This window comes from Oncorhynchus nerka, linkage group LG25 (assembly GCF_034236695.1).
Source record: "Oncorhynchus nerka isolate Pitt River linkage group LG25, Oner_Uvic_2.0, whole genome shotgun sequence".
Taxonomy (NCBI): Eukaryota; Metazoa; Chordata; class Actinopteri; order Salmoniformes; family Salmonidae; genus Oncorhynchus; species Oncorhynchus nerka.
Genome location: NC_088420.1, coordinates 17,350,291 through 17,370,373, shown reverse-complemented (window position 1 = coordinate 17,370,373; position 20,083 = coordinate 17,350,291). Strand labels below are relative to the sequence as shown.

General features: G+C 41.2%; 2 protein-coding genes across 6 annotated transcripts in view; both read left to right on the top strand.

The window, feature by feature from the left end:
• LOC115109087 (polypyrimidine tract-binding protein 1-like) overlaps positions 1-16,216 on the top strand; it is a 31,710-nt gene extending 15,494 nt beyond the window's left edge. For 4 of the 5 annotated variants that reach the window (XM_029633672.2, XM_029633671.2, XM_029633674.2 and 1 more), the window contains 13 exons: positions 3,649-3,712; positions 3,836-4,008; positions 4,260-4,406; positions 6,616-6,774; positions 6,851-6,961; positions 7,152-7,341; positions 8,663-8,743; positions 9,003-9,139; positions 11,460-11,493; positions 12,793-12,885; positions 12,997-13,213; positions 13,389-13,466; positions 13,624-16,216. In XM_029633672.2, the coding sequence (XP_029489532.1) occupies positions 3,649-3,712; positions 3,836-4,008; positions 4,260-4,406; positions 6,616-6,774; positions 6,851-6,961; positions 7,152-7,341; positions 8,663-8,743; positions 9,003-9,139; positions 11,460-11,493; positions 12,793-12,885; positions 12,997-13,213; positions 13,389-13,466; positions 13,624-13,756 (1,617 nt within the window). In that variant the 3' untranslated portion in view covers positions 13,757-16,216. The remainder of the gene's footprint in view (positions 1-3,648; positions 3,713-3,835; positions 4,009-4,259; positions 4,407-6,615; positions 6,775-6,850; positions 6,962-7,151; positions 7,342-8,662; positions 8,744-9,002; positions 9,140-11,459; positions 11,494-12,792; positions 12,886-12,996; positions 13,214-13,388; positions 13,467-13,623) is intronic. The other variant, XM_029633673.2, reaches the window with a different exon arrangement.
• Positions 16,217-17,195: 979 nt separating this feature from the next.
• On the top strand, positions 17,196-17,912 carry LOC115109086 (protein FAM174C-like). Its single transcript, XM_029633670.2, has 2 exons — positions 17,196-17,655; positions 17,777-17,912. The coding sequence occupies exons 1-2, from the start codon at positions 17,381-17,383 to the stop codon at positions 17,910-17,912; spliced, it is 411 nt and encodes a 136-aa protein (XP_029489530.2). The 5' UTR covers positions 17,196-17,380.
• Positions 17,913-20,083: the final 2,171 nt, after the last annotated feature.

Genomic DNA, 20,083 nt, shown 5'->3' with positions numbered 1-20,083 from the left:
GACGGTGGCTAGCTTTTTCAGTTTCCCCTTTTTGTTGATGTTCTATAGAGGACAGCTAGTGTGCAGCCTCTTTACACATGTTGTAAAGTATACTTCACTCTACCTCCCATTTTTATAGGATCTTGAACATTTGAAGTCGGAAGTTTACATGCTTAGGTTGGAGTCATTAACTTGTTTTTCAACCACTCCACAAATGTCTTGTTAACAAACTATAGTTTTGACAAGTGGCTTAGGACATCTACTTTGCATTTTTCCAACAATTTACAGACAGATTCTTTAAACAGCTTGGAAGTTTCCAGAAAATTATGTTATGGCTTTAGAAGCTTCGATTGGGCTTATTGACAAGATTTGAGTCAATTGGAGGTGTAGCTGTGGATGTATTTCAAGGCCTACCTTCAAACTCAGTGCGTCTTTGCTTGATATCATGGGAAAACCAAAAGAAATCAGCCAAGACCCCAGAAAAAAAAATGGTAGACCTCCAAGTCTGATTCATTCTTGGGAGCAATTTCCAAATGCCTGAAGGTACTACATTCATCTGTTCAAACAATAGTACGCAAGTATAAACACCATGGGACCACGCAGCCGTCATACCGCTCAGGAAGGAGATGCATTCTGTTTCCTAGAGATGACCGTACTTTGGTGTGAAAAGTGCAAATCAATCCCAGAACAACAGCAAAGGCCCTTGTGAAGATGTTGGAGAAATCGGGTACAAAAATATCTATATCCACAGTAAAACGAGTCCTATATCGACATAACCTGAAAGGCCGCTCAGCAAGGAAGAAGCCACTGCTCCAAAACCATATTTAAAAAACCGGACTACGGTTTGCAACTGCACATGGGGACAGAGATCATACTTTTTGGAGAAATGACCTCTCGTCTGATGAAACAAAAACTGTTGGGCTATAATGACCATCGTTATGATCGGAGGAGAAAGGGGGATGCTTGCAAGCCGAAGAACACCATCCCAACCGTGAAGCATGGGGGTGGCAGCATCATGTTGTGGGGGTGCTTTGCTGCAGGAGGAACTGGTGCACTTCACAAAATAGATGGCATCATGAGGGAGGATAATTGTGGATAATATTGAAGCAACATGTCAGGAATTTAAAGCTTGGTCGCAAATGGGTCTTCCAAATGGACAATGACCCCAAGCATACTTCCAAAGTTGTGGCAAAATGGCTTAAGGACAACTACGTCAAGGTATTGGAGTGGCCATCACAAAGCTCTGACCTCAATCCCATAGAACATTTGTGGGCAGAACTGAAAAAGCGTGTGCGAGCAAGGAGGCCTACAAACCTGACTCAGTTACACAACTCTGTCAGGAGGAATGGGCCAAAATTCACCCAACTTATTGTGGGAAGCTTGTGGAAGGCTACCCAAAACATTTGACCCAAGTTAAACAATTTGAAGGCAATGCTACCAAATATTAATTGAGTGTATGTAAACTTCTGACACTGGGAATGTGATGAATTAAATAAAAGCTGAAATGAATCATTCTCTCTACTATTATTCTGAGGCATATGTAAACTTCCGACTTCAACTGTAGACCTTAGCCAAATGCATTTAAACTGTTTTTCACAATCCCTGACATTTTAATCCAATTAAAATCTCCCCGTCTTATGTCCGTTAGATCACCACTTTTTTTTTAAGAATGTGAAATGTCAGAATAATAGCAGAGAATGATTGAGTTATTTCAGCTTTTATCTCCCCTTTTTCATCAACATGACAATAGTCATTATGTTTCATCAGACCAGCTAACATTTCTCCAAAAAGTACCATCTTTGTCCCCATGTGCGGTTTCAAACTGTAGTTTGGTTATTTTTATGGTGGTTTTGGAGCAGTGGTTTCTCCTTGCTGAGCGGCCTTTCAGGTTATGTTGATATAGGACTCGTTTTACTATGGATATAGATACTTTTGTACCTGTGATTGAAAAACGAGTTCTAATGACTCCAACCTAACTATGTAAACTTCCGACTTCAACTGTATGCATGTATGTTTTAAATCAGAATTGAGCTTGGTTGACTCTTTTCTTTATTAATATGGGTTTATAGATTAAAGACTATTTGGACTGTGCCGCTTTTGGTAAGATACCAAGAAAATAACATTTAAGATTGTTTCAAGCTAACGGATGGTTATTTATTTTTATTTGACCCTTATTTTACCAGGTAAGTTGACTGAACACATTTTTTCATTTACGGCAAAGACCTGGGGAATAGTTAGAGGGAGGGGGGTGAATCAGCCAATTGGAAGCTGGGGCTGACTAGGTGGCCATGGTGGTATGAGAGCCAGATTGATGAATGGAGCTTTTAGCTAATGAGTTTTGGGGGCTTGGCCCACACTATGAGGAAAGCGTGAACGGTTCACCATCTGAGCCGTGTTGGAGAATAATCAGAATTAGTTGGTAACATAGGTAAGATGTTTTATATTCATCATATGTTTGTAAGTTACTTCTCATCAGAATGTTTTTGTATAATACTGTGGCGGGGTTTGCAGTCATCTGGTCTGTCAAGACTAAGTTACTTGGGCCGGAGAGAGGGGAGAGGTCAAGCGTGGATCTCTTGGCTCCACAATGTCTGTGTGCCAGTCAATGTGTCTCTGTGATCTTGTCAAGATAGGATGGATTTGATATATGCCTGTTGATATGGAGGATTTGTTTATGGTTCTGAGTTTGAGAAAATAACCTAGTTTAGTGTCTTTGCTATAAAGGATCTCAGTTGCAATGTGTAAGGGACTCTCAGAGAATTCATTGATAGACACTGAATTCATCTGAGAGTCACAGGGTTGTGATGAAGCTCATATAATTAAAAATGGACTTTGTGATAACTAACTCTGACTTGTGTGTGGTTTGCTCTCATGATTTGGTAAATACCGGAAATTTCCACGACAGCCGTCTCCAACCCCCACTAGTAACCACCCGGGGTTGGCTAGACTACGGGGGTGATGTACCGCCAGTGACTGGTTTCTGTTCCCCCTCCCTCCCCGCCCTCATTCTTGCAGTTTGGCGACCAAGAAATGGAGTTGTTTTTCCCCTTCCCTCTCTGGTTCTCTCACTAAAACCTATGCCAGTACTGTGACCCCCAACACCCATAGTTGCGTGCATGCACATACAATGCATAGGCAGTGGGGGTAGGATTTGAGTGGGACAGGGTGTGACTATAGAGGACCTAATGAGGTTACAAGTCCTGTCATTGGATCCCCATCAGTCTGCAACGTTGGTACGTTGGCCTCACCATTTGGTCATCTACTTGTAGATCAGGGGTGGTCCTAGAACCTTTCCTGTTAGCTAAGAAGCTGACCCTTTCCTGTTTTCCTGTTCCCATTGTCACAAGGCGATGCCTGCTGGCCCGTGTTTGACTCAATGGGTCTCCTGTTTGAAGGCAAGGCTGTTGAAGGATCATGACTGCTAGGCTATCTGTTAGTTTAGGCTGTGATGGTGACGACCTGTGACTGGGACAACCCGTGCCATTGTCAATATCTGTCTCCCCATTGTTTTGCAAGGTCAAAGTGGATGGTTTACTTAGTGGCTATTGTTACGTTTCTTTTGTGTTGCCAATGTACATGGGAAGTTGTTTCTCCCATTTCCCTTCATAAGTTCATGCCGGTGGGGAGATTCTGCATTGGTCTCAACATCATGTCCTTTCCCCTTTGCAGAGAGGATCAGACGAGCTTTTCTCCTGCGCCTCAAACGTACCCAATATAATGACCTGCGCCACAGGTTAGTTTTGTTTTAATATCAAAGAAATTAACTAACTTTTTAAAGTTGAGCATCACCTCTTCCAACACATCTATTTCTCCAAAAGGATGTACATCCAAACTGTGCTCTGCATTTCTTCCACAGCCAATGGCAATGACAGCAAGAAGTTCAAAGGTGACATAAGGAGCCCGGGCATCCCGTCGCGTGTAATCCACATGCGCAAGCTCCCCGACGACATCAACGAGGCTGAGGTCATCTCCCTGGGCCTGTCCTTTGGTAAAGTCACCAACCTGCTCATGCTCAAAGGAAAAAACCAGGTAAGTGTTCTTGCATGCATTTCTATTCCAGAACTAATAGACCTGATTAAAGCCCAGGTGCTACAGAAAAATTGTGAGATGTCTGGGGGGTCCCTGAGAAGAGGTTTGAGAACCACTGGCTCATTAGCTCTAGCAGGTGGTGGTGGTGGTGGTGGTGGTGGTAGTAGCAGCCGCCGCCAAGTGTTATCCAGAAAGGAACATGTAGTGCTGTTCTGAGATGTTATTCTTTTTGCTTTCTTCTGTGTGCCCAGGCCTTCGTAGAGATGAACACGGAGGACGCGGCCCAGGCCATGGTCAGCTATTATGCCTCTGTGACGCCTGTCATCCGCAACCATCCCATCTTCCTGCAGTACTCCAACCACCAGGAGCTCAAGACTGACAACTCCCCCAACCAAGTGGTGAGTCACGTTCATGTAGTGTGCATCCTTCTCAACTTTTCACAACCCTTTATCTGCTCAGGTGTACTCTTGTGGAAGGCCATAAGAGAAGTTGTAGGCCTACATATGGACTTGACTCAAGGACTCTTCATTAAGATAGTTTTTTGTTTTGTTTGTAGGTAGCGCTGAGCAAAGACTTTGAGGCTTAGAGCCAACATGAAGTGGGTTTCCTCTTAAGAGATATTTTGAACCGGCTATGGGCTCTAGCTCGCCCCTCTTTTTCCTGTTTTTCAGGGTCAGAATGACTCATTTGGGAACTGTGTTCTTGCCAGGCCTTGTGTGACTGCACAAGCAAACCACCTGTCTACTTGTCAGCATCGTAGCTGACAACAGCCAATCAGAATTAAGATTTTCCATGTTAGCGAAAAGGGAGCTGTCGGCATTCGACTGCTAATTTGTTCAACTTCTACCTTCTTTTGCATTGTGTTTCACAAGCTTAAAGGCTTGTTTACCTTTCCCTGCATATCTTGTGGTTGAGTGTGTAGTGTGTACTGTGCGCCCTCCAAATGAGGCACTCCCCTGGGAGACTGCATGCCAATGGCGACCAATGGAAGCCACAGCTGTGCTCTCTCTGCTCCCCGCTCAAATGACTCCGCTCTTAGTCTTATCTGCTCATTGACCCATACAGTGCACATGAACATTCCAAGATGTTTGTTTTGCTGATATGAAGTTTCTCTCCATGGGGTGTTTTTCTTCCCACCAGGTGTATTACACTCACAAATAGGCCCCAGAGTTTCCACTGATGAGTATACAAACATGTCACCCCCCCCCGTGAATGTCAAGCAACTAGGGACTTGGGCTATATTGCTAACGTGAGTTTATTCCGTGAGGTGAAACTTAAAGATCTTAACTTATTTAAATGTTTTGTGTAGAACACAGATGACTGTCTGTGGTAGAGGTCGACCTAAGGCATGGCCGATTTAATTAGGGCCGATTTCAAGGTTTCAGAACAATCGGTAATCAGCGTTTTTGCAATTACATTGCACTCCATGAGGAGACTGCGTGGCAGGCTTGACCACCTGTTATGCGAGTGCAGCAAGGAGCCACGGTAAGTTGCTAGCTAGCATTAAACTTATCTTATAAAAAAATGATAACTAGTGATTATGTTAACTACACATGTTTGACGTTAACTAGCTTGTCCTGCATTTCATATGATCAATGCGTTGCCTGTTAATTTATGATCGAATCACAGCCTACTTTGCCAAACGGATGATTTAACAAAAGAGCATTTGCGAAAAAAGCAGAATCGCTGCACGAATGTAACCAACCATAAACATCAATGCCTTTCTTAAAATCAATACACTGAAGTTTTTTTGTTTTTTTTTTAAACCTGCATATTTAGTTAAAAGAAATTAATGTTAGCAGGCAATATTAACTAGGTAATTTGTGTCACTTTAATTGCGTTCATTGTACGCAGTCAGGGTATGTGCAACAGTTAGTTCGCAACGAGCCAAGCGGCCCTAACTTGCCAGAATTTTACTTAATTATGACATAACATTGAATGTTGTGCAATGTAACAGCAATATTTAGACTTACGGATGCCACCCTTTCGATAAAATACGGAACGGTTCCGTATTTCACTGAAAGAATAAACATTTTGTTTTCGAAATGATAGTTTCCAGATTTGACAATAATAATGACCAAAGGCTCGTTTTTCTTTGATTTGATAGAGCAGTCTGAGCGGTGGTAGGCGGCAGCAGGCTCGTAAGCATTCATTCAAACTTTACTGCGCTTCCCAGCAGCTCTTAGCAATGCTTGTATCAAAGCACTGTTTATGACTTCAACTAATGAGATTAGCCTGGCAATTCAAAGTGCCCATTAGAACATCCAATAGTCAAGGTATGTGTTTTTGCATTATTTAAACCAAATTAGATAGATTATAGATTTTTATGTATCATATTTATTTTAAAATATAGTGTTCATTCAAGTATTGTTGTAATTGTCATTATTACAAAAATATATACAAATCTGAGTTTTTTTTAAATTACATTTTTAATTTTATTATTATTTTTTTGGCTTTCTTTGGTCCTCCAATAATTGGTATCGGCGTTGAACAATCTAAATTGGTCGACCTCTAGTCTGGGAGTCAGGTCAGCTCTACTCGTTACATTTCTACCTGAGCTTTTCAACTCTTCCACTGAACCACCCTCCTCTCTTCCCCTCCCCACAGAGAGCCCAGGCGGCACTGCAGGCGGTGAATGTATTGCAGACGGGGGGCATGCCCATGGCAGGGGTGGATGCCTCGGCCGGCATGAGTGGGGCCAGCCCCGTCCTGCGTGTCATAGTGGAGAACCTCTTCTACCCCGTCACCCTAGACGTGCTGCATCAGGTAACACACTCATTACATGTATGAATGTTTAGGTCTATGTTTGTATTCCGCCTGACCATGCTGTCGTCGCTCACAGATCTTCTCCAAGTTCGGAGCGGTGCTGAAGATCATTACTTTCACCAAAAACAACCAGTTCCAGGCCCTGCTGCAGTACTCTGACGGCCTGACTGCTCAGCACACAAAACTTGTGAGTGGCACCCTCTACCTGTCACAATTAATACACAGCACTTCATTGTATTCTTAGATCCTGACTTGAATGTGTTAACATTTTGAAAATGGGGTGGAAAGGAATACTCTGAAAGACGAATGAGCAAATCCTGGATATTTGGACACTTTTATGGATAGTTTAATGTTGAAACTGTTGCCCTCTGTTGAAGTCTTTAGATGGGCAGAACATCTACAACGCCTGCTGCACCCTCCGCATCAACTTCTCCAAGCTGACCAGCCTGAATGTGAAGTACAACAATGACAAGAGCCGGGACTACACGCGTCCCGACCTGCCCACGGGGGACAGCCATCCCTCAATCGACCACCAGGCTATGGCTGCAGCCTTCGGTGAGTACTATGGTAAATATGTTTAAAATACCTCTCGTCCTTTCTCGCTTTTCATTTAGACACAACTGAACAGGTGGGGAGCTACACTACATGACCAAAAGTATGTTGGCACCACCTCCTTGAACATCGCCTTCCAAAATCATGGGCATTAATATGGAGTTGGTCCCCCCTTTACTGCTATAACAGCCTCCACTCTTCTGGGAAGGCTTTTCACTAGATGTAGGAACATTACTGCGGGGACTTGCTTCCATTCAGCCACGAGCATTAGTGAGGTTGGGTACTGGTGTTGTGTGCTTTGTGCAGGCCAGTTCTTCCACACTGATCTCGACAAACCATTTCAGTATGGACCTCGCTTTGTGTACAGGGGTGTTGTCATGCTGAAACAGGAAAGGGCCTTCCCCAAACTGTTGCCACAAAGTTGGAACACAGAATCCTCTTGAACGACATTGTATGTATAAGATTTCCCTTCACTGGAACTAAGGGGCCAAGCTCAAACCATCAAAAACAACCCCAGACCATTATTCCTCCTCCACCGAAGTTTACAGTTGGCACTGCATTGGGGCAGGTAGCGTTCTCCTGGCATCCGCCAAACCCAAATTAGTCTGTCGGACTGCCAGACGGTGAAGTGTGATTCATCACTCCAGAGAATACATTTCCACTGCTCTAGAGTCCAATGGCAGAGAGCTTTACACCACTCCAGCTGACGCTTGTCATTGCGCATGGTGATTTTAGGCTTGTGTGCGGCTGCTCGACCATGGAAACCCATTTCATGAAGCTCCTGGCGAGCAGTTATTGTGCTGACTTTGCTTCCAGAGGAAGTTTGGAACTCGAGTGTTGAGGACAGATAATTTTTACGCGCTTCAGCACTCAGTGTTCCCATTCTGTGAATTTGTGTGGTTATCACTTCGCGGCTGTGCCGTTGTTGCTCCTAGACGATTCCACTTCATAAGAACGGCACCTACAGTTGACCGGAGCAGTTCTAGCAGGGCAGAAATTTGACGAACTGACTTTTTGGAAAGGTGGCATCTTATGACGGTGCTACGTTGAAAGTCACTAAGCTCTACAGTAAGGACATTTTACTGGCAATATTTGTCTATGTAGATTGCATGGCTGTGTGCTCAATTTTATATACCCGTCAGCAATGGGTGTGGCTGAAATGGCCAAATCTACTAATTTGAAGGGGTGCCAACATACTTTTTTTTGTGTGTATATGGCTGACCCTGTACCTTTTCCCCTGTACAATAATTTGAACATTTGTTTGTATAATTTACAATAAATTGATCAATTCAAGCAATCGATTAACACTCCTCTGTATCCACGTGTTTTTCTCAAGGTCCTCCCGGGATTATCTCGGCCAACCCATATGCGGGAGCTCACGCCTTCCCCCCAGCCTTCACCATTCAGCAAGCTGCAGGTTAGTTGGCTCCTCCTCTGACGCTCGGCTCCTGACGTACATAAGACTTTTTCACTAGAACTTTACATTTAAAGGGGGAAACTGTCCTCATCTACTACCATTGAGTGGCAACACTGACTACTTTGATACTTTTGCAGACCTTGACCTATGAGCAGATTAGTGTCAATTGTGCGGCTTCCTGTCCAGCCGTTTATCTGTCAACCCATTTCGAAGCTTGTTCACTGAATTGTTATCCCGCTCCATTTGCTTCCCTCCACAGGCCTGACGATGCAGGGGGTTCCTGGAGGCCTGGCCCATCTGACCATGCCTGGGGCTGCAGCGGCTGCAGGCAGAATGGGCTTCCACCAACTCACCGGTGGCAACTGTGTTCTGCTGCTCAGTAACCTCAACCCAGAGGTTAGTCCTGCCTTGCCTCACTCTCGCACCCTGGTGGTCCAGGTCAAAGGAGTCTCCAGCTGTGAGCTTCTCTGTAGATGTGGGTTTCCTTCCTATTTCCTACCCTGTTCCCCCAAGTGTGTACTTGCTCTCTCTTCCTTCATGTGTTTTTAAAGCAAGTTGATTGTCATAAGTCTGGGTTACTCAACACCATATTTCGTCCCGCCAGGTACTTACTTTTAAATCCATGAGAGGAAGTGAATGAGTGCACACTTTGGGGAAAAGGGTAGAGAATTGGACTGCAGCCAGTGTGTGGAGAGCTGCTTCAGTGGGCCCACATGAAACATGCCAAGTACATTGATGGCTGTGTATTATATGCTGGCACTCGGCGTTAAAACATTTATGTTAATGTACCATGTCTATTGAAAATGTTTAGAATTCTGCCCCCCTTCTCTCTCACACACACACACACATGCATTAAGTCATGCCTAGGTGATATACAGCAGCATAGAGCTGCGACGATATTACGATAGCATCTTCTGACAGCCATGATTGATGGTGACGACCTCGTGATGTGACCGACAATGGTTTAGCTTAATTCACGATAGCAGTGCAAAAATGTTTCTCTGTCGGATGCCTGAGCATTTAGGCTATTGCCTAAACCTTCTTTTAATTTTTTTTATAATGGACACTTCTCAACTACCTTGTCTAGCTTATTACCCAAATACATGTATAGTAGCCTACAAAGGTGTTGTCCCGAGTTGATGTGACTTTCACAAATGAACAAGAATGAAAGTCTATAGGCATGAGCTATTCTCAATGACAGCTTTATGAGAGAGAACAAACAACTTATTTTTCTTTTGTTTCGTGGGGCAAATAAAGCAATTGTTTAAACGGTAGACTGTTTCTATCCAGCCTATAACCTAACTCTCTACGGTAAGACACTAACTTGTCATATGTTGCTCTTCCACCAGAAAGGAACACTAGAACATTTTTACCACCTGCGCTTCTAGGCTTTTTGTCATGATTCGTCCAGTTGCTTTCGATTTCGCGCTTTTGCCCAATTGTCATTTTAGCATAGTTTAAATGTATTTAATAAAAGAAAAACAAATTGGGGGTGGCTAATGTATTCCACAAGGTTTTATGGGCACCTAGTCACGAAAGGACAAAGGTTGAATTCGTCCAACCCTAATATAGCACCCCCATTTTCCTCTGTCAACTCCTTCAAGAAGGCATTGCATACAAGACCTGTGTAGCAGGGCTCTTGGTTTCTTCTTCCCTAGTTTTCCCTCTCACTCCTGTGTTGTACCATCCTGTTACTGGTGTTTCACAGGCAGAAGATACAAACACTTAGGAGATACATTTATGTTGCCTCATTCAATCATTATTATAATTCTAAATATTGGCACGTTTTCATTAAATCAAAATGCAGATTCGCTTTTGCGCCCTTCTCATGCATACGAACTATAGTATTTAACATCCAGGCAGTAGGACCTACATACTGTACAAAAACTGTGGAATTTCTATTAACGTTCAATTTCTCAACATAATATTACCAATCCCTCTTCATCTACTAAACATGATACACTTTAAATTGTTCTTTGAGAAATCATTCCCGTAACCTATCACATACATGTAGATCCATTTTTCATCCAATTTAGAGCCAACATTGCTTTTATCGTTTGCATGGCCTTCAGCTTAAGCCCAACCTATATTTCTACAATCATTAATCTAAAGAGTGTATCTATTTATGTTAATGCCAATGGTACACTTAAACTCAGACAGAATTATAGAATACATATTGTCTCAGCCACTCGTGTATCATTCCTCCTAGTTTCATTGTAGGTTCTGTGATCTTTACATAATTTAAACCCTTTTAAATGCACATTCTATGCTGTATGGAACACTTCATATTTCTTTGTATACTGACCTTGTTTTTTTTTAACCTCTTTCTTGTTTCTCTCTGTCCCCATTCCCCCGATCTCACCCTCTTTTTTTTGCCAAACTGACTGCACGCCCCATGTATCCACTTTCTTTCTCTGAACCATTACACCACATCTTCAACACACCACGTATAAACATATCCACTTTCTTTCTCTGAACCATTACACCACATCTTCAACACACCACGTATAAACATATCCACTCATCTCTGCTCATATCATGTTGTTACATACCCCCCCCCTCCTCTCTCCTGTCCAATTTATTAACCCTCTCATGATCCAACCCCGTGGAACTGCCTCCGCTGTGGATGATATGTTGAACCTCCTCCACTCTCCTGCCTCCGATCTTTTTCCTGTCCCTTCCTCCCTCCGCTGCCTTCCTCTGCTGTCTTATAAAGAGAGTTACGCCCCAATGCCTCTTTATTCTTTTCGGTATGTTGTCATTGGCACCTTTTTTACAATTATTACTACTTGTTTGTTCAGTTCTATTTTTCATAACCAGTTTGTTTCAAATGTTTTGAGTGTCTTGTTTTGGTTTCATGCATTTTGCGTGTTGATTTGAGAAACTTGGTGGAAAAGTTGCAGCATTTTCAATGTTTGTGTCCACAGGCATAGCAAATGTTTTAAAGGAATAGATTGGTCAAAAATGTTTCCTTATCTGAAATGTCTATAGTTGATATGGTTTGAGTCTGGTCGTCAACTTCAGCCAAATTGGTAAAGAGTATATGTGGACCTTAAAAGCAATGCAAATTTTGTGCCGATCTCTCAAGGCCGCATTTTTAGGTCCCACGCTATATAGATATTGCTGACTACATTTACATTTACATTTAAGTCATTTAGCAGACGCTCTTAGTCTCTTTAATACTATTGACCAATTTCATGACCTGAGAACCTATGAATAATTGTTTTTATCAGAGTTTACTATTCTCTTAAGCATAGTGGAAATGACAAGACTGCAGGTTGTGCATTTGAATTGATAAGAATATCTTGTGGGAAATTCAGTGAGATGCTGTAACTTCCATGAGATTTTATAATTTGTCTGTTCAGTCATAGCTTTCATGGTAAATTTGCATGCTGGATTTTTTCATTTTGCATGCCCTTTTTTACAAACGCTGTGTCAATTGCTTTTGGTTAATGTTCAGAGTACATATGGCCAATTTTTCATTGTTTTAGGATCCTTGTTATTATTTCTGACTCTGTTCCTGTTTTTTTTTTTTAACCATTAATGGTCTTCAATGTTATTTACCAATTCAACAGGGAGGGGTCACTTGGTAGACACACGTCATTTCCTCCTTGATAAACTACATAAAAACCTCATTTTACCTTTGACCTTTTTCCATCCAAGTGTAGCTACGTTTCGCAGTTCCACTGCCTTTCTCTTTGAGAATTCCAATTCCTTGAGTTTATTTAAACCAATGTCCACACGGTAGTCTACTCTTTTTGATGAACATTTATGGTGTAGTGAAGTCACACAAACTGTACCTCTGAGTAATTCACAATAGTGGCCATGATGCAACATTTTAATGATCAGTTGCTTCAGTCGCTCTTGCTAGAATGCATTTCACCCCCTTCTCATTTGACTAAATGGAGGAGCATCTTGATTGTGAACTGAAGTTATTCATATACACAAGCTTCCCAATGGGGCCCAGATAGGTGTTAAAATCTTAAAGGTGCTCAAAGACATGGTTTCAAACAGTTGTTGTTCTCTCCCCATCCTAAATATGTGTGAAGGTGTATATGGTGATGTAATGAGAGTGAAGATCCTGTTCAACAAGAAGGAGAACGCTCTGATCCAGATGTCTGATGGGACTCAGGCGCAGCTAGGTAAGGCCCAGCTAAACCTTATTGGAAAAGTAGTGCTAAACAAAACCATATGTAGGGAGCGATGTACATCTTGGATTAGACGACTCAGTGCTTAACCTCTGCTTCCAACAGCAATGAGCCACCTGAATGGCCAGAGGCTACACGGGACAGCGCTGCGAGTCACCCTGTCCAAACACACCAACGTTCAGCTGCCCCGTGAGGGCCACGAGGACCAGGGCCTGACAAAGGACTACAGCAACTCCCCTCTGCACCGCTTCAAGAAGCCCGGCTCCAAGAACTACTCAAACATATTCCCTCCCTCAGTCACCCTGCACCTCTCAAACATCCCGTAAGTAGACTGGAGGCGATTCTGCTGCAATGAGCCCACTGACTCTTTCGATAGCTGCTAGTCCACAGGTACCACTTTCATGGTACAGGGAAAAACTCAGCCAATAGCTACAGGATGTCTTGGTGAACTACTGCTAAAGTCTTGTCAAGTTTTACAATTGTGTCTTTCTTTTTAGTCCCTCTGTGGTTGAGGATGACCTTAAGATGCTGTTTGCGAGCTCTGGTGCAATGGTCAAGGCCTTCAAGTTCTTCCAGTGAGTTATCTTTTCCCCATTTAAAAAAAAAAAAAAAAAACTTATATTATTTTCTATCTGGTTGTATGGATGATGTTTTAAGGAATGTCTACATATCGGACCGTATGTCAAAAGTTTTTTTTAAAGACTATCTGACTGTTGGTGCATTGTTTTTTAGGAAAGACCGCAAGATGGCTTTGGTCCAGATGGACTCAGTGGAGGAGGCCATCGAGTCCCTTATCAAGTTCCATAATCACGACCTGGGCGAGAACCACCACCTGAGGGTGTCCTTCTCCAAATCCACTATCTGAGGGGGCAGCCCAAAACGCTACTGCTAACGGGCCGTAGTGAGTTGTGGTGACTCGGCTCTTCACTAGTAGCCTCAACCACAGAATTCACTTACATCATTCCTAGTATATGATATTTATATACACAAAGCTATATACATTGACCTATGGAAAAAGTAATTTAACACCTGGTTTTACTGGGGTTTTACATTCTTAGTTTTCTATTATCTTGCCTTTTTGAGGTGAATGAATTCCTTGCTCTGTCTCTCTGCACAGACACAAGTAGTTTACACTTGCCTTTCTGAGTCTGACTAAAGACACTCACCTAGCCTAAACTTCAGCCTACTGGAAAGTTCCATTTGCCTTTGGGGTCCAGTACCACTAGGCACTGAGGTACTTCTGTGATGCCTCATGTCCTCTTTGCCTTCTGATGTTTTCTGTGCCTTACTAAAGAAGTCTTACGTCCTTCAAATTTATATTTTGGGCATTTTACAAGATAATTGTTTTGGCCATCTTCCCCTCTCAAACCCTTTGTTTGCAAAGACCAGGTTTACAGCTGATTTATGGGTTTACCATTTTGTATGAAATGTATTACAAGGTTGTCCATTCCCCCCCCCATATATCATGAAGGTGTCTTTTATCATTTTTTTGACTTGTTTTAAAGCACCCTCTTGTTTTAAAAGTTGAGAACTAGTTGCAAGATTCAATCCACAATGCTATATATACATACACGCCGGTACAATGGGTTATGTGATTCATATTCCTAGTCTTGTTTAATGTATCTCTGGATGTAGGTTGTTTAGAATTTTCTGAAATGTATGCAATCATTTTTGTACAAATCCAATATTGGCCACAATTGTTATTCCAATATACTGTTGGTTGTAGACAGGTCTTGGTCAGTGGTTGCCTTAACCACTGTGCCTTTGCAAAAGGTCTATTGGCTGAGCTTTCCTGATAAAAGTGTATTGTTTATGATTTTTGTCCTAATTGCTTGCCTCCCTCTGATGCAGTGACTGTTTGATTTAGTACATTTGTACAACTTCTGTCATACACTTCAGCTCAAAACCAAATGAGGCTTTTTTGCAAGTTATTGTAGCTAACATGAGACTCACAGCTTTATTCATAGTTCACTACCAGTGTGGGAGTCTGCCCGCACATTGTTGCACATTTACAAGGCTCTTTTGAGTCTTACACATATGCAGACTATTTGCGACTGTGCTGCTGTGATCTATGAATTAAGCTTCTCAGTTCGTCATTCATCTTGGCATTAAACTGTCATATCATTTACAATTGCGTCTAAGAACGAATGATGGTCATTTTACATGTTAAGAAATGTGTGAATATTTTCAAAAGTCTGTCACTCATAAGTGTTCACAAAGGCCTTCTCATGAGGGGTTAGTAGACTTATGTTACAGGGCTGTAACTTACTTCATTCAGTCAATGCTAAAAGCGGCTATATGGCACCCTCTCTGTCATGGTAGTCTAGGAACTGGACTCGTCTGGACAACGTGCCTCTCAATTTGAGATCCATTTAGCAATTTTTGGACAGGTGCTTTTCAAACGTTGGGGCCTTTTTTTGGTCTGTTGTAATGAATGTGTTGTTTCTGGCTTACAAGCCCTCAGACTTGTAGGAATTGCACACGTCAGACAACTATACGTCAGCAGTGACGCTATACGCTGGCTACATTGATGGACACGTTGTAGACCACTTATGAATAGTTATTTGAAAGGTCGGTATTAATACATAGATATTTCACTTGTGCATCATTTTCTGTTGGAAATGTTGAGTAAGTGGTTCTTTTAGTTTTTCACAATTTAGTTGTGCATCAACTCCTCAGTTTCTCCCAATGTTGACCTGGTGCAAAAGCAATAATAGAATTTCAGCGTCATAGGGCTCAGCCGTTTTGTTCAATCACTTGAGGTTCCTTGACCATATCAGTTTATTACATGCTAACCTATGCATGGACTCCAATGTAGAAGAATCACAATTTGTAGACAACTCAACCTGACTTAAGGATAAGTGACACTTGCTTCTATATCAATATGTAGCATGTGTTGACAATAAAGCCCTTTTACGTACTTTGCATACCCCAGGCCATAGCAAGAGTGGGTTTACCAATTATGCAAAATTGCAAAGCATTTAAAATAATTACAACCTCGATCACTAAAGATGGCAGATTTTCTTCAAGGTGATGTTGCTTGCTGGGAGGGTTGGGATGAAAAGCTGTGTATAATGATTTTCTTTTTCTTTTTGTACCACAAAAAGTATCTATTCAGAAGCAATATAGGTTTTATATCAATGAAACATTAATATTTTGATTATAGCTTGGGACCATTCTTGAGCCTCTCAGTTAAGTGTCATAGAAAACAAATGACATTTGTTTTGTAACACAAATGTAAATTATTTTGTCATTGTGTAGTGTTCTGTATAGCTCACACTTTCCTGGTTCTTGTGCCTTCAATAAATATTTTCTCTGCTTTTTACTTGTCATTTCCTCTTTAGGTTCTTCACCTGTTTCTTCTTTGTCCCGCAAAGCATTTGATCTATAAAAAGACGGCTCCCATTTGTTTCTGGGCTAAATACTAACTAACTTGAATCTATTTTAACAGGAGTTCCCATTGAGACCAAGGTCTCTTTTGCAATAGAGCCCTGCTTGCTCATAATTTTCAATATATTACAAACACACACGAATGACCATAGTTCCTATTTGAGCTTATCTGTCCAAATGCTTATGAAAGAACTGGACATGAGCAGCACTATTAAATAAAGGTTAATAGTTAAAGGTAAAATAAAAAGTATTGATTTGAAATGGTAAAACTTGCATACAATACTTTGAGTATTATGAGCCTGAGCATTTGTCCCTAACTACTTTTGGAAGGTACCTCGTGTGGCATCATACATCACAAGTTTGAGGGGGCACTGGTGGTCAAATTCAGTAAAGTCTGAGTAAATGTATTGTATCCTAAATACTAGTAACGCTGAGAGCCAACTTCTTTATTAACTGCATTGTGTAGTAGCTTGCTAGTTTTGTTTCATGTCATAGATAGGGGCCCGTTTTTCCTGACAGCCTGACCAGGAAAATGTGTGGCTATAACTAGGGCCTTGAGATTTCTCTGGTCAGATGTATAATTATACACTTTTTATATATTATATAGTTTTTTTTCTGATGAGCCTATTTAAGCAATGTATTAGTTAGATGATAATCTAGCCCAAATGCAGGCAGATGGCGATATTGGGTCGTTCCAGATTAAACAACTCAATATCGCCATCTGCCGGCATTTGGGCTGATGATAATCATGATACGCTGTGCTGATTAGGTTTCTAGTTAAAATGACTATTGTATTATTACTTTCATTACGTTTTCCATTTCCCCAAACATTGTAAATGAAGGTAGACCCACCTGACAGTAAAATAAGACATGTATACATTTAAACGTTAAAACGTACACGAATACCCGTGACACTGCTGGACAACTGCGTCACTACAGGAAGAACTTCCCAGTGGATGAATGTACTTATCAAAACAAACAAAACCACGTATGCTTTCAACGAAATGCTCGAGTGAACTTGCTATTACCTCGATTGAAACAACGTGCCGATTCAATTCTAGTGTTACTCCATCTTTTTTAGTGTTAACCAACAACAAAAATGCCATTTCAAGGAGCCATGAGGATTATTTTACCAACGTTGTGGGCTATTTCAACCATAGCAGAGGAATCCACGATGTCGCCAACAGGCATTACTACTGCCATCAACACCAAACATATCACGAATTCGAGTGCCAACAACACGACGTCCAAGAACAATCACCGCAACTTTTTCAACGCTTTCAATGTAGATAATTCAATGATACAAAGAACATTGTATGTCCTTATTGGAATCACCACAATTGGAGTGCTCTATTTCCTCGTGAGAGCTGTGCGGTGAGTATAACAAGTTGATTATAACATACTACTAGTTGTTGGTAGCAATGGCTGCCTAATTCATTTCAGCTTTGAATGCCTGTTTCAGTGTGTATATGACATTTAATTATGTTATGTTTAGGCTGAAGAAAACAACAACCTCTCGGAAGAAATATGGCCTGTTGTCAAACTATGATGACAGCGTGGAGATGGCTGCTCTGGAGAGTGATGAGGAGGAGGACGACACTGTATATGAAGCCAGGTCCCTGAGAAAGTGAGTTAGATACCATGTCTACAGTCCACGCAATGTTACTCCTGTACTAACTATACAAAGTCCTTTACTTTGCAAGTTTGCATTGATACTGAGACTAAAGATCACTCAAATACAAGAACAGTACCTCAAACTTTTAAAGGACAGCTTTTTTTCATGTAACTTGGTCCACCAATCACATTGAACATGTTATTGTGTCAACATGTGTGGTTTGTTATTAGACAATGACCCCTGATTCAATTATTACACCTTCAAACCTTGTTAGTGTCATTATTACTTGATTGATCTAACTTGTGCTCTGTCTGTCTTTATGTTTTATCTTTACCAGATAAGTCCGGGTCTTGTCAAAGAACACACATTGGACTAGGGAAAGAATGGAGACCTTCCCAAAGCATATTTTTCAATGGTTATTATGGCATATCATTGTTTTTCTTAATCTCTTAGCCATGAAAACAGCAAAACTGGCTATCAAAATGACTGCTCTATCTTCTGATGAACACTCATGTTGTATAGCTGCCTGGGTATGAAGAAGACATGGTGTTTTTGGTGACCAAACCGACCTTTGATTCTATCTATGAAGAAGAAGAAATGGGATTTGTAACATTACAAGACCAAACCAGTTGTGCTGGGTCTGATGCCAAAGCTGCTTGAGTGAATGTGAGCAGAATAATGTTTTCAAATCAGCTCAGCGACAATGCGTTGTATTGTGTAAAGTGGACCACTATGTCCCCTCTGCCCATCTTGAACTGTGCATAACAAAGACAACAATGAACAAAATGAAATATCTCAATTAACCCGGTCGATGTGGTGTTGCCAAGGTTTTAATTCTTTGTCTCCTAACAAAATACTGTTGCCATGTCATCCTATATATTTTGATGTCCACCTTGAATCATACCTGGACCATTCGTTAGGCTAGTGGCTAATAGCCTGATTGTGTTTACAAACTACTGTAAACTAAACCAGCCTACCAATATCCCCACCCCATTTGAACTATGCACCAGCACTAGAATGTTGTACTGTAGGATGTACCTGCTCTATTTGGAAGACCCAGACCTAATATGTTCACAATACTATTAACACAAAGGAGTTTCTCAGAAAGCAAGACTTAAGACATTTTTACAATCTCAGACAGTATGGCATTTGTCTCTAATTATAGCACCTTATTTAGTAAATGCAGGGTAATCAATATGCAATTCCACTGGCAATCATAAATATCACGCCCTCCTTTATGTTTACCTGCAACTTTGTAAGAGAAGATGTTACTCATATCAGTTAAACTGTAATGAGAAGAAAAAAAAACATGATGGGATTTTCTAAAGAATGACTAATTTCAGAGCTGGTTCTTTGCTTTTTGTTACACATGGTTGCTGTTGACTGATTGAAATTGTATTTATGTTTATGAAGTTCATTTTCACTTTTTGAAACATTTACTCTGTGTTTTGTCCAGAGAACTTGCTGTTGTATTAACACAAGATACTACATTACATAAAAGAAAATCCTTTACCAATCCTTGGTTAGTCAAAATACGTTTTTGAATCTATTGTGTATTACGTTTCCAAACCATACTCAAGTTGCTGAAGCACTTACTTTTTAAGTGGATCCCTGGAAGTCTCTGTCACTACTGTACTTGTTTCCATAGCAATTGCTAGGGGGAAACCCAGTGATATGACACACTGCTTTATACATTGTAAAATCTTGGTTAATTGTACCTTTCTTTCAAGGAGGTAACTGTATTGATAGTAGAATGTGAGGTTACCTTCCCGTTCTCTCAAAAGGGCAGCTATCCTGCTGAGAATACTCCCAGGTGTGTCTCTTGTGATTACACATATTGGAAAAATTGATTGTACCCTTTAAACAATGTCAATATCTCTGCCATTTTGCTCTGGCTAAAGTAGCAGGCCCATTAATCTGGCTGATCACCCTGATACCCTCCCTAATGTATCTCCATAAGTCATTTTGGATGCTATTCAAGAAGCAAAACTTGTGATTGTGTTTCTGGGATAAGTGTAAAACTATATTTTCCCTCATGACAGAAAATGGCATTTCTGAATGAATATAGCATCTCCTTTTTGATTTGTACTGTTATGTCAAGTACATGGATCCAAATGTGTAGTCTTATCTCAAAAACATATGCCACAAAACCCAGTTACTGTGCTTGTTTGAATAGGGTCCAGAATC